The 14,243-nt window shown below is 48.2% G+C and overlaps 2 protein-coding genes across 2 annotated transcripts; both read left to right on the top strand.

The window, feature by feature from the left end:
- Positions 1–4,768: 4,768 nt before the first annotated feature.
- On the top strand, positions 4,769–5,943 carry LOC140223355 (probable cation transporter HKT1;4). The gene has a single exon (XM_072295068.1). It carries the CDS (start codon positions 4,795–4,797, stop codon positions 5,851–5,853), a length of 1,059 nt encoding a protein of 352 aa, XP_072151169.1. The 5' UTR covers positions 4,769–4,794; the 3' UTR covers positions 5,854–5,943.
- Positions 5,944–9,470: 3,527 nt separating this feature from the next.
- On the top strand, positions 9,471–14,175 carry LOC117864253 (probable cation transporter HKT1;4). The gene is made up of 3 exons (XM_034748288.2): positions 9,471–10,941; positions 13,300–13,521; positions 13,758–14,175. The coding sequence occupies exons 1-3, from the start codon at positions 9,668–9,670 to the stop codon at positions 13,954–13,956; spliced, it is 1,695 nt and encodes a 564-aa protein (XP_034604179.1). The 5' UTR covers positions 9,471–9,667; the 3' UTR covers positions 13,957–14,175.
- The last annotated feature ends 68 nt before the right edge of the window (positions 14,176–14,243 follow it).

Genomic DNA, 14,243 nt, shown 5'->3' with positions numbered 1-14,243 from the left:
CAGCGAGCCCCACGCACTAAACACTACCTCGGACACCCTTCTCGGTAAGTTGCCGGATCTAAACACCGACACGCAGGTCCGGTGCGGCTTGGGTGGGGCTGGCAGGAGCTGCGATCGGTGCAGCTACGGACGGCGCAGGCGGAGGAGGTGCAGGCAAGGCTGGTGGAGGAGTGTTGGCAAGTAGCGGACGATGCGGGCGGATGAGCAGCAGCTTGGATTGGATATTTGTGTCTCCGTCCTTCTCATCTCGATCCCAGAATTACTAATTTGTTTGGAATGTGTAACTAAATTTGACATGTGGATGAATTCGTGTGGTGGAAGTGTTGATTGGCTTGGGATTGTGCAAGTGTTGATTTCCTTCGAGGATCCTGCTTCTTGAATGCTCATTCTCGACATCGAATATGGCGACGTGAGCTGCAGCGTGGCTACGAATACGGCGGCACGAGCGGCTACGGCCAGCCTTTTTTCCCCAAAATTATCTTTGCTGGCGGACTTTTTAACCCTCCGCCAGCGCAGATAGTATCTATGCTGGCGGGTGGTCTAAGAGGCCCGCCAGCGCAAATAGCTATTTGAGCTGACTTAAGGTTGCTGACGGGTGCAGTATCCATAGCACAAACCTCTTCTAGCCACGAGCTTAAAAGTTTTTTGGCGTAGCAGGGGAGAGCACCAAAACACAACGCGGCCGGGCACGCGGCTCGCGAGGAAGTTTGACGTTTTTCGACGCCGGTCACGGGAATCCTCCTCCTCCTCACGTATTTTCCTGTGTGCAGAGAGTGTTCTAGTTGCATGATCGGTGGGCACCGGGCTCGTGCGGGCTGTGTGGGTGGGTTACCTACGAGGCTACGACTACGAGAGGCTACAACACGAAGACTAACACGAGTTGAAGAACGTCGTCGTCGTCGCGGCGTCGCGAGAGCACATCGATGGGCCGGCGAATCGATCGCAAGGCCCGGGCGCGAGCTGCATGCAGCACGTAGATTTCCACGAAACAAAGCTAGCGATCGCGTAGTCGTCGGCGCCGCTCGGCGTCCGGCTCTGGCTGACGCGACGGTGAAGCCAAACCAACCACTCCGGCCGCGCGCGGCCGCTCCCCGTCTTCGACGACGTCCACCAGCCTGTGGTCTCTTCTAGCGATGCATTATATATTCACTGGCAAGTGATGGATGATCGAGTCATACCAGGTCGACGACGTACAGACGTACAGTGAAATAATACTCCATCACTTGCCATCATCGACGACTTCCGAGAGGCGCCTGCTGATTCCTTTAACATGCTTAGCCGGGTTTCTATTTTTGTCTCCCATGCACGGGCAGGGTAGCCGCCGTCGGCATATGGTGGTCACATACAAAGCGAGCGGCTAGGTCATTGCTAGGACACATGACCGTCATCGCTGCAAAAACTTGACACGTTCAAACACACGACCACTAGATCTCCTAGAGCTACATCTTGATCTGAATTTCACGTCGACGGGGTTGTGCGCATAAATATCCGCGGTCGGCTCGCTCAATGTGCTCGACGGTATGCACCATGCAAGGACGAACTATCCGTGCGTGCACTTTGGATCCGTCCAGTGGGCAACTAGCTCGTCGAGAGCTGGTCATAGAACTCCCTATCAAGCACATATAACCTTTCTACGTATTGAGTATTTCGATTGTTCACACGAAAGTATTGAGTATTTCGATTGTTCACACGAAAGTACTATAAGGACGAAAACTATCCGCGCGCGCATTTCGGGTCCCTCCAGTGGGCTACTAGCTCGAGAGTTGGTGATAGGACTCCCTTTCAAGCAGATATTTTTTCTTTATGTTGAGTATTCCGATTGCTCACACGAAAGTACTATAAGGACGAAAACTATATGATGTTGATTAGTTTAATTTTGAACTGTTCAGCATCATATATAAAAGGAGTGAGGAGTACTAGAGAACAAGCAGCCGCTGGCATGCGTGCATTTAAACCGAATATATCTAGGACCATACCGATCAGGTTATTGCTATGTTAGTCCGCGAGGTGCTAAAATACTTCGCATTATTCACATTGATCAGATGGAAATTAATAGGAAACACCATCACGTGAGTTGGGGACGTTGTTTGTGCTACGATGGTGTGCGATGGGTAAATAATATGTTTTTTTTTCATTTTGAAACACAACATAGTCACACATCGTCGAAATGCATGCCCACTTACCCTTATAGATGCACGCACCTAACCTCATTGAACACCTAGGATAGAAGAGATTGGATCGACAAATTTCAAGATTGATAAAAGTCTATTGACAGACATATCACCTGGCCATATTAATGAGACACACATGGTACGCCATACTACTAAGGTCCTATTTGGATCCACCATCTAAAGTTGAGCTAGTTAAATTTAGCAGCTAAGGATCCAAACAGGGAAGCTAAAATCCAGCTAAAGATTCCAGCTAAACTTTAGCCCTTTTTAACTGGTTCCAACTTGCTAAACCAGCTAAACCCAAGAAAAAATATCCTCCACTACCTCGGTAAAAATCCCATGCAACCCGCCCAATCCTTCCCATCCCTGCGCCTCCCTCCCGAAAAAACTCCTCCTCTCCCTCTTGCAATTCCCCATCTCTCCGTAACACAGCACCGCTGCTAGGCCACCCCGCCGCAGCCAGCCCACCCCTCCTCTCCCTCCCGCAGGTCCCCTCCTCTCGCGCACGACTCCATCCCGCCGTGACCCAGCGTCGGCGGGTGGTGTGGGCGCCGGCGACGTGCTGTCCGGCCACCTCATGGTGCGGCGCGGCATCAGTAGCGGGCGCGCATGTCGGGGCATGGTGGGCGAGTGCATGGAGTACGTGGACGACGAGGGCGACGTGGCCGGGATGGCCACCGGCGGCAGCGGTAAGCGGTGGGTGCTGCAGGACAGGTCTGGGTACATCGGCTATGACACGGTGGGCGCCTTGTTGGTCTCAAAGGAATTTGACAATCCAAGTTTCAATGGGAATAATACTCGTAATTGGAAGACTGATCTTCCTTTACAATGGGGTAGGACTCCCCTTTTACAGTGATCCATAAGCTACTTTACATTTTCAAGAATATCCTTACTCAACCATTACATTCCTAGGATATGCCGTACATAGAGGTCATTGAGGAAAATGTGTACAAATTAAACTTTTCCATATGGTCACGTTTCTCACGCCTTCCGCCTTCTAACCTTGAGACTTCGTCTTTGTTCGAAGTTGATCGTCTAGCCTCGAGACTTCACCCGCGATCTAAGATGAACGCCCAGCCTCGAGGCGCCTGCTTCATTGAGCCTTGTCGAGAGGCGTTAACCTCGCATAGTTCTCTGAGCATCATTCTTGAGTAAAGGGAAAAAAGATAAAAGCTCGGTGTTCAGAACCGACCCCGAACACTCGAGGGTTAATTGTTAGAAGTGCCTCCATAGAGCGTGCGAGGTTAAAGGAGTTCAGCTTTCCTTGTTGCTGAAGCGCAATTTGTGAGGTTAATTTTAAGACATGCTAACAACGTTCGAGGGTAACCGAGTTTTACTTCTCGGTTTGGAACCTGCAAGGCTAGAAGGGCTTCACGCTTCTTTATATAACGTAGAACTTGCGAGGTCAAAGTGTTTCTTATGCTGTGGACGTCGCTCGAGGGTGTTTAGGTTTTGGACAGCTGCGACGCGCTACTCAGGGACAACGTGCCCTGCTCCCAGCACGTCGCTGAGCTGAGCGCTGCACGCGTCATCTCCGGTTAATACAAATCATGTATTTGTCGCGGCTAATTAAGAGGTTGCTGCTAGCTTGATGGTGATGCTTGTTTAGGAGTTTGGAGGCATGGCTGATCGGTTGTGCAGTGGATATGTATGTGTCTGTTATGTTCTGTGTTCTACCTTTCGGTATGACGGTATTGTTTGTCTTTAGCCTTTCAAAGAACCTTCTCTATTTTTTCCCTTTACTTTGTGCAACATACAGAGCAACGGAGCACAGCAACAGCAGCTCCTGGCGAGATACAGAACAACGGAACAGAGCAACAGAAGAGATACAAGTGCAATCAAGAAGGGTAGCATGATAACTTATTTTTAACAACTACCATTTATCATTATTTTTAACAACTATCATTTAGGTAGCTAAAGTTTAGCCAGCTAAACAAAAGTTTCCAAACTTTAGCTAGCTAAACTTTAGATGGGTGGATCCAAACATGATCTAATTAGTGGTAAATGGATACTTGTGGCTTATATATAGATAATATAATATGATAAGGCCTAAAGCACTACTAGTTATTATGCCAATTTAATGCACTTTCTCATCTCAAGTATAACATGAAACAAGTTCAAGTGGGATTGTATTTTTGACTTCGAATCATATTCTGCAGTGCCATTTTCTAATTCTGAATTTGTTTTCACAAGGCAGGCAAGTTGAACAACGTCACTACGACTAGTATCTATATGTAACTTGGTCAATCACCAAGTGGGATTCACGTTGGAGGTACGTCGTACTGCGTTGTTTCCTGAGAGGAAACTAGTACATGAAACAAGTGGGATTGTATTTTACACTTTGAGTCCTATATATTCTGCAGTTCTAATTCTGAATTTATTTTCACCAGACAGGCAAGTAGAACAAACGTCACTACTGCTAGTGTCTGCATGTAGCTTGGTCTTCTTGGCATAAAGAAACTGAAACAATTGAGGCCCAAGGGTTTACTTTCCACGTGTTGGACTGACATAGCAGGATGCAGGAACACCCACCATCTCCCTAGCTAGTTATATATATACAAGTGCCTACAAGCTCTCAGGTACACAGAACTCGCATGCAGATATATAGCTCGCACGTCCCACAATGGCCGGAGCACACAAGCTTGGCGAGCTCTTGCACCACCTGCGCCAGTGCTCGGCGGCCGCGCTCGACCGCGCAATGTCCCTGGTGTGCTCGCTCTCCCAGGCCTACGCGGAGCACCGGGTGACGGAGCGCGTGGCGCGGTCGCGGCGCACGCTCGACGGCCAGGTGTGGCGCGCCGCCGTCGACGTCGCGGCGCGCCTCAACTCGCTCCTCATCCATGTCGTCTACTTCGTCGCCCTCTCCTGCGCCGGATGGGGCCTCCTCTCGGCGCTCAAGGTGCGGGCGCCCCACGGGAGCCCCCGCGGCATCGACATGTTCTTCACCGCCGTGTCGGCCGCGACGGTGTCGAGCATGTCCGCCGTCGAGATGGAGGTGTTCTCCAACGGCCAGCTCCTGATCATCACCGCGCTCATGTTCGCCGGCGGCGAGGTGTTCATATCGCTCGTGGGGCTCGCGTCCAAATGGTCCAAGCTGAGGAAGCAGATCATAAACAGGTCCCAGCGCGTCGAGAGCCACGACGACGGCGTCGAGCTCGAGACGCCGGCAGCCATCGCCGCCGATGCCGAGGCCGCTGCCGACGCCGCTGCCGAGAGGTCGTCGATGACGATCACCACCGTCACCGAAGATCACACCGGCCCGGTGGTGGACGCGAAGATGCTGCGGCTCAACGCGGTGCGCTCCACGTTCTACATCGTCCTGGCCATCCTCCTCGTGGTGCACGTCGTGGGCGCCGTCGCCGTGGCGGTGAACATGCACGCGGCGCCCGGCGCGCGGCAGACCCTGCGGCGCAAGGCCCTGAACGTGTGGACCTTCGCTGTGTTCACGACGGTGTCCACGTTCTCCAGCTGCGGGTTGGTGAAGGCTCGCAGTGTAGTGGCAATGGCTTCCAGCTCCTCCTTGGGCGCGTCGGCGATGAGCAGCTCTGGTGGCAGCAACTCCTCCTCCGAGCGCGGCGGCTGGCTTCTCCTCGGGCACGGCCTCCTTTTCCTCCTCTTCTCTTGTTCTCACCTCCTCTCCTCCTCTTCCCCTCTCTTCTTCCCGGTTGGTGGCGGCGGCTAAGGGAGGACCTCGGATGGATCGGTGGCGAGGCTGCTGGTTGGGGCTATTTATAGCCCGCGGCCGGGCTAGGGCAGTGGGGTAGCGTGCCAAGAGCTACGCGCCGTTGATCCTCGACGGGTGCGCTAGGGCATGGCGTGGTGGCCATCTAGCGGCTCAGCGTTAGGGTTTGGAGGCGCGAGGCGAGGGAAAAAGCGGGGTTTTCCCCATGACGGAAGACTCCGTAAGGTGTCGGGGGGGGGGGCGCACGGCCGTGTATTGTGGGCTAGCACGGCAAGCTCGCCTCGTCGCCCCCGCACGCGCCGCGCGTGAGGCGTACGGCATGAGGAGGAAGAAAGGGGAGCATTGTTGGCTGACGAGCGGGCCCAGCGCGTCAGCAAGGGAAAGAAAGAGGGTGCGGTGGTGTTGGCGGCCTAGCGGGCGGGTTGGGCCGCCGTAGCGGGCCGGCCTGCTGGCCCAGGTGGTGAGGCTTGACGGGTGGTTGGCGGGCCAGACCGGTTTGGCATCGGGCCGGACTGGGGTTAGATGTCAGGTTAGCTTTAGGTTTGGATTCGTTTTTAGTTTGAATTTTGAATTAGATTAAAAATTCAAAAACACACATATTTGAGAGTCAAATAAAATCCAAAAAGAGCCAAATCAACTAGCACACATGTTTTAAAAATTAATTTGATATCTAATTTATTAGGGAATTTTAGACGAGAGTATAATTTGTCTTCCATTTTCAAATGAGCACACAATTCAAACAAAAAGTTTTAAATTTTATGAAAATTTCACTCATTTTAATATTTCAAAAAGATGAGCTCACATGCTTGCCGTTAACAATATCTTCAACACAATGATTACTCATAATGCATGTATTCTCAAATGTAGGTCACTTTAGGTTTTGCTTTAGCATTTTGTAAAAGCAGAGGGGCCATGCCCCCTCCTTGATTTGGCCATCAAGAAGCTCTGCCCCACCTCTCGACCTTCTAGCTACTCCCTACGTTGATCTTTATATGACGTATTTTAACCGTTCAAGTTCACGCTTTGATCATGGTTAATGTCCAATAATATGGTAGCTAGGTGACATAAGACTAATACTACTAGGTGACACCAATCTAATTCGTGTGGCGGAAATGGCTGGGAACAGTGATATTGAACGGTATTGACAGGACAACATGGCCGTGCACACAAATCGTTGTACATATATTCTTTAATTTCTCGAGCAAAAGTCATTGCACATGATAGGACAACATGGCCGTGCACACAAATCATTGTACATATATTCTTTAATTTCTCGAGCAAAAGTCATGACACAAACGTATTTATCTCCAGACATATATACGTGTGGCATAAGATAAATACTCTTATTAGATTTGTATTAAAATCACTTGGTAATTCTTTTTTACTTTGTATTTTGTTAATAAAATAGCATGATCGATTTAGAAAATATAATATGATATCTAAACATAAGCAAATGAAGTAGTAAGCCTCACCGTTTTCTTCTTTAATGGGACTTTACTACCTAGTTATAAAAAATTGGAAGAATCCCATAATATGAAATAGGTTTTATTATTTACCATGAAATATGTCTTGATACTTGACAGTGTATTTATTTGGTATTATAATGTTAATATATTCTTCTATAAACTTAGAGTTAGAGAAGTTTGGCTGAAACTTAAATGATCTATATTTGTGGGGAGAGTTTACATATACTTGAAAGACCAGTGTGTCTCGGTTGGGAAAAAAAAAGCCTTATCGTGTGGCTGAAATGGCTGGGTACAGTGATATCGAACAAGAAAATATGGGCGTGCGGGTGGATACTAGGTGTTAAACTTTAGTAGTGTCACATCGGATGTTCGGATACTAATTAGGAAGACTAAACATTAGCTAATTATAAAACTAATTGCAGAACCCCTGTGCTAATTCACAAGATGAATCTATTAAACCTAATTAATTCATCATTAGCAATTGGTTACTGTAGCACGACATTGTCAAATCATGGACTAATTAGGCTTAATAGATTTGTCTCGCGAATTAGATTCCATCTGTGCAATTAGTTTTGTAATTAGCCTATGTTTAATACTCCTAATTAGCATCCAAACATTCGATGTGATAGGTGCTAAACTTTAGCACGAGGTATCCAAACATCCAAAACGATCTATATTTGTGGAGAGAGTATAACTAGACCTGAAAGGCGAACTAGTGTTTCTCGGTTGGGAAAAAATGCTTTCTTACATGACATCGATCTAATTCGTGGCTAAAATTAATGGCTGGGAATAGCGGTATGTTGAACAGTAGTATTGGCAGGACAACATGGCCGTGTGCACAAATCACTCTTGTACATATATTCTTCAATTATTTCTCGAGCAAAAAGTCTGCACACACGTGCATATCTCCAGAGAGATGTATAGAATAATCGAAAGAAGGAACGGTACGGTGCGCGGATCTATGGATAATCCAGAGCCACATGGGGGCTCCTCTTCCTCTTGCCGCGAATAAGATCTAATCCCGATCGAGAAGCACGTTTATACGCCGGGTTCCTGGGTTCCTAACTTCAATTAGTATCGGTTCATGGGTTCCTCGGTTTATGGGTTCCTAGGTTCTGCGAGTTTTTAATTTGCTTTAACTTCAAAATTTCCGCTTTAATCATTGTACGATGTCTAACTCCTATTCGATTTTGTATCATGCAAATTTGTCGGAGAAAAAGATTTCATAGACTCCGATGTTGTAAACGAGTCAACTCTAAGAGATAGACCAAATCGGATCTTGAAAAACATATATAGGGGGTGTTTGGATCCCCGGACTAAATTTTAGTCCCTGTCACATCGAATGTTTGGACACTAATTAGGAGTATTAAACATAGGCTAATTACAAAACCAATTTCACAACCCCTAGGCTAAATCGCGAGACGAATCTATTAAGCCTAATTAGTTCATGATTTGACAATATGGTGCTACAGTAAACATTCGCTAATGATGGATTAATTAGGCTTAATAGATTCGTCTCGCGATTTAGCCTAGGGGTTCTGCAATTAGTTTTGTAATTAGCTCATGTTTAGTCCTCCTAATTAGCATCCGAATATCCGATGTGATACAGACTAAACTTTAGCTCCAGGATCCAAACACCCCCATAAGTTCCTCGACAACCAGCATTACAAGAAGTACATACTTCTACTGTACAACTTCAAGCGAGCTTTAGCTATGCATATATGTACAACTTCCACTGGATACTCCCTTATTATCGTGGTTCATCAAAGCGCAGTTTATATCCCGAACTCTTTGAGGAAACCAAGAGATCATAAAAAAAATCTTATAGACATTCTGAACAAAGCATGGGTTCAATTCCGTTGACATCACACGGGTGAATTCAAGAAGAAATTTTATTTGAAACCTAAATTCTCGGTATACGTTGAATTTTCACTTCTCGTGACACTTCTTTCAACGCAACAAATATACCAAATATTTGCAGAGAGTACGTACCGGAGGTACGTCGTACTGCGTTGTTTCCTGAGAGGAAACTAGTACATGAAACAAGTGGGATTGTATTTTACACTTTGAGTCCTATATATTCTGCAGTTCTAATTCTGAATTTATTTTCACCAGACAGGCAAATTGAACAAACGTCACTACTGCTAGTGTCTACATGTAGCTTGGTCTTCTTGGCATAAAGAAACTGAAACAATTGAGGCCCAAGGGTTTACTTTCCACGTGTTGGACTGACATAGCAGGATGCAGGAACACCCACCATCTCCCTAGCTAGTTATATATATACAAGTGCCTACAAGCTCTCAGGTACACAGAACTCGCATGCAGATATATAGCTCGCACGTCCCACAATGGCCGGAGCACACAAGCTTGGCGAGCTCTTGCACCACCTGCGCCAGTGCTCGGCGGCCGCGCTCGACCGAGCAATGTCCCTGGTGTGCTCGCTCTCCCAGGCCTACGCGGAGCACCAGGTGACGGAGCGCGTGGCGCGGTCGCGGCGCACGCTCGGCGGCCAGGTGTGGCGCGCCGCCGTCGACGTCGCGGCGCGCCTCAACTCGCTCCTCATCCATGTCGTCTACTTCGTCGCCCTCTCCTGCGCCGGATGGGGCCTCCTCTCGGCGCTCAAGGTGCGGGCGCCCCACGGGAGCCCCCGCGGCATCGACATGTTCTTCACCGCCGTGTCGGCCGCGACGGTGTCGAGCATGTCCGCCGTCGAGATGGAGGTGTTCTCCAACGGCCAGCTCCTGATCATCACCGCGCTCATGTTCGCCGGCGGCGAGGTGTTCATATCGCTCGTGGGGCTCGCGTCCAAATGGTCCAAGCTGAGGAAGCAGATCATAAACAGGTCCCAGCGCGTCGAGAGCCACGACGACGGCGTCGAGCTCGAGACGCCGGCAGCCATCGCCGCCGAGGCCGAGGCCGCTGCCGACGCCGATGACGAGAGGTCGTCGATGACGATCACCACCGTCACCGAAGATCACACCGGCCCGGTGGTGGACGCAAAGATGCTGCGGCTCAACGCGGTGCGCTCCATGTTCTACATCGTCCTGGCCATCCTCCTCGTGGTGCACGTCGTGGGCGCCGTCGCCGTGGCGGTGTACATGCACGCGGCGCCCGGCGCGCGGCAGACCCTGCGGCGCAAGGCCCTGAACGTGTGGACCTTCGCTGTGTTCACGACGGTGTCCACGTTCTCCAGCTGCGGGTTCATGCCGACGAACGAGAACATGATGGTATTCAGCCGGGACGTGCCGCTGCAGCTGCTGCTCGTCCCGCAGGCGCTGGTGGGGAACACGCTGTTCCCGCCGCTGCTGGCGGCGTGCGTGTGGGCGGCGGCGGCGGCGACGCGGCGGCAGGACCTCGCGGAGATGGCCCGGAAGGGCAGCGGCGAGGACCTGCTCCCGGCGCGGCGGTGCTGGATGCTGGCCGGGACGGTGGCGTGGTTCCTCGCCGTGCAGGTGGCGCTGGTGTGCGCGATGGAGTGGGGCGGCGCGCTGCAGGGTCTGAGCTCCGGGGAGAAGGTGGCGAACGCGCTGTTCCTCGCCGTGAACTCCCGGCACACCGGCGAGTCCACCCTCGACCTCTCCACGCTCGCGCCGGCCATCCTCGTGCTCTTCGTCCTCATGATGTGAGTGCCCTGATCCCTCGTTATTCTCCCACTGCACCGCGTTTAATCCACGCTGTATGACGAGCACTTCCTTGACCTACACGTGGCCACGACGTTACGTGGGAGCACACGAGGCAGGTGCGCTAGCTTTTTCACCCAGCTGCTGCCAAGGATGCCTACGACTGCGAGAGTGCATCCTGTGGCATACGCGTGTGCTTAGTCTTGACGATCGACGCATAACTTTTACAGCACGTGTTTCTCTTTCGCGCGGCATATCTGCTTGTCGTTTCCCGCCTTGCACAAGCTACACGAAGGGGGTTCCACCAGTTCCTCTGTTCCTCGCTCGACTCCCTCCATCAATACTAGTACCTCCTCTGTTTTTAAACATAATGATGATTAGTTTGAGCAGAAGGGGTATTTAAATAATTGACTCTTCAAGATTAGTTTGCTGCTATCATATGATGTATAGGGGCTTCATCGTGCACGTTACCTGTACGAGAATCTTCAATAGTTTGATGGCTGCTTATTGTCTCTTTTGTTTCAGGCATAGATACGCAGCACGTTCTAGTATTTTAGTAATCCAGGTGTCCCTTTTTGTTTCGAACGCTCCCGGGGGAAAAAAAAGCTTGATCTCCTCGACCTACCTGGGTCCAACTAGGATCAAACCCATTAATTTTAAATTAACCTAAGCTATCCTTTTCTTGTTAGCTTAGTGAGCTCAGCCCGTTGCTGCCCCACGTATAAGCTGCACAGCTAGTGATACCATTGGATAGTGGATATAGTTGTACGTCAGTTAGCTAGTTTATTTTCATCATCCAAAATCCTGAATAATTCATATGCACGAGTTTCTTGGGTATTAGTCCAAAATCCGGTCAGTTAGGCATATATTCACAACTTGCAGCCAGTTGCCACTTGCCAGCCCTACGTAAATATCCTCCTCCATAGTAGTAAAGTTTCTTAAGGTGTAAATTGCAAAATGCCCCGTCATACTCATCCATCCCAAATTATTCATTCCAAGAATCTTGGAGAGTCAAAGTATCTCAAATTTGACCAAATTTATATGATAATATAATTACATTTATGATGTCATCAAAGTATCATTAGATTCTTCATCAATTATATTTTCATAGTATACCTATTTGATGTCATAAATCTTTATAATTTTCTCTATAATTTTGGTCAAACTTGAGATGCTTTGACTCTCCAAGATTCTTGGAATGACTTATAATTTGGGATGGGAGTATCATAACGATGCACTATTCTAACTTTCTAAGATTAAGTGTAGTGGAATCTTCTAGAACGGACAAGCACCGCACAGTGACCGAAACGAAAATCCCAAAGTTTCTCCTCATGAATCACTGTACCTATTTTCTTATGGACAATTCGGTTAGTTTCCGTCTTAGCCTCGTACGTGCCGTTGTCAATTCACGGGCACGGTCCTTGTCTTGACCTCGCTGCCAAATAATGGAGCAAAATAACTCATTCCAAGCACCCAATATTGGACCACAAATGGATCGCAGCCAGTTAGCTCCATGTAACCACAAGTCAGTATTCAAATTTCAACCTTCCAGATCACAACATGAAGATGAAGGTGGCCATGATATTCCAAGCCTCTCCTATTCAAAACATAGACCCGTGTATCACATGCCGCCTTGGCGCCTTCATCAACTTGCCGAGAATATGCTCTCCGCGTCCAGCTCCCAAGTATACCCAGGTGGCGAGAAGACTACCTTTCATGGATGACAAAATTGATGAGTTGATGAGTGCGGTTACACCGATTTTATGAATCTGATGACAAGCACTACGATCAGTAGCACTAATTTGATCGAAAGCGGGCTATTTGATGCGGAGGAATATCTAGTTAGGCAGTCAAGTAGAGACCACACCTTGCATCTAAGTTGACCTTTGCAAAGCATAATGATCTGTTCCCAATTATCTCCTGTTAATTATAGTTAGCACTGAAGTTTACCCACTGACCAGCATTTGTAGTAGCCCCAGTAGTTACTAAGCCATTCCCATATTGTTCTCTGATGTCCATTCCCAATTATCAGCTTGGTTTCTGGCTTTCTGCAAACCAAAAACAGGCCGTGAATCAATTTCAGTTCAGCCACTGAGGATAAATCAAAGCACCAGAGTGTCCATCGAGCAGAGTTACTGAACTGTTATCTAGTTTTGGCTTCCAAACAGAAAACAGAAGATATGTTACATGATGCAGTGGCTTCTGGTCCACCTTAGTACAAAATTGCATGCACACACCTGCATTTTCGTTGCAGTAAAGCAGTCATGTACTGGAACTTTGAGTAGAAATGCAAATACTAAATAGGAAGTACAATTTTTTCAGTCGTTCTTGCCTCAAATTCTGCTCGTTATTGCTTCCAGGTATCTACCTCCATACACAACATGGTTTCCATTTGAAGAGAATTCAACCACAAGGGATCATTCCACGGAGAGCCAGGGAATCAGGTTTCTCAAGAGCACAGTTTTATCACAACTCTCCTACCTGACAATCTTTGTCATCGCCATCTGCATCACTGAGAGGAGAAAGCTCAAAGAAGATCCCCTCAACTTCAATGTGCTCAGCATTATCGTTGAAGTCGTTAGGTAATTAGTTACTCCTAGTTGTTAACAGAAAAATAAATTCTCATGCATACAGAACAAATCGACAATATATGTGATATAAGAACATCAAGTTGTGATTATGTGGTAAATGTTTGCAAAATGTCTAAGGAAATGTACATGCCTGACAAGAATACAGACTGAAAGAAACACATTTCCATTCCCTATCTTTTGGTACATTTGCTGCCTTGAATCTGACATGTTTTAGCTACGTTTTGCAGTGCTTATGGAAATGTGGGGTTTTCAATGGGCTACAGCTGCAGCAGACAGATCAATCCTGACCAACTCTGTACAGATAGATGGACTGGTTTCGCCGGGAGGTGGAGTGACTCTGGCAAACTCATACTAATTATCGTGATGTTCTTTGGGAGGCTTAAGAAGTTCAGCATGAAAGGAGGCAAAGCCTGGAAGCTTAGTTAAATGCAGCACCTGATACATTGCAGGTTCCTGTGGTTATGGAATCTGATCAAGAATACATAAAGATGCAAAACATAGAAGATATGGCTTCCTTTCTCTCCACTTTTCCCCCTATGTATTCCTTATCATCCTTGCAGAGATATTCCTGCAAGTGTTGGCAGTTTTAGATTAGGTAACGGAAAGTTAATCAAAGAAAAATAATCAATGTGCCCATTAGCCTGATTCTCTTCACACGCAGAGATGGTTTTGCCATTGCACAATAGTTTCTTGCAATTGGTTGATGCCAAAAG

Source organism: Setaria viridis, chromosome 7 (assembly GCF_005286985.2).
Source record: "Setaria viridis chromosome 7, Setaria_viridis_v4.0, whole genome shotgun sequence".
Classification (NCBI taxonomy): Eukaryota; Viridiplantae; Streptophyta; class Magnoliopsida; order Poales; family Poaceae; genus Setaria; species Setaria viridis.
Note: the sequence above shows the minus strand (reverse complement) of the source record. Positions and strands in the feature narration are given on the sequence as shown.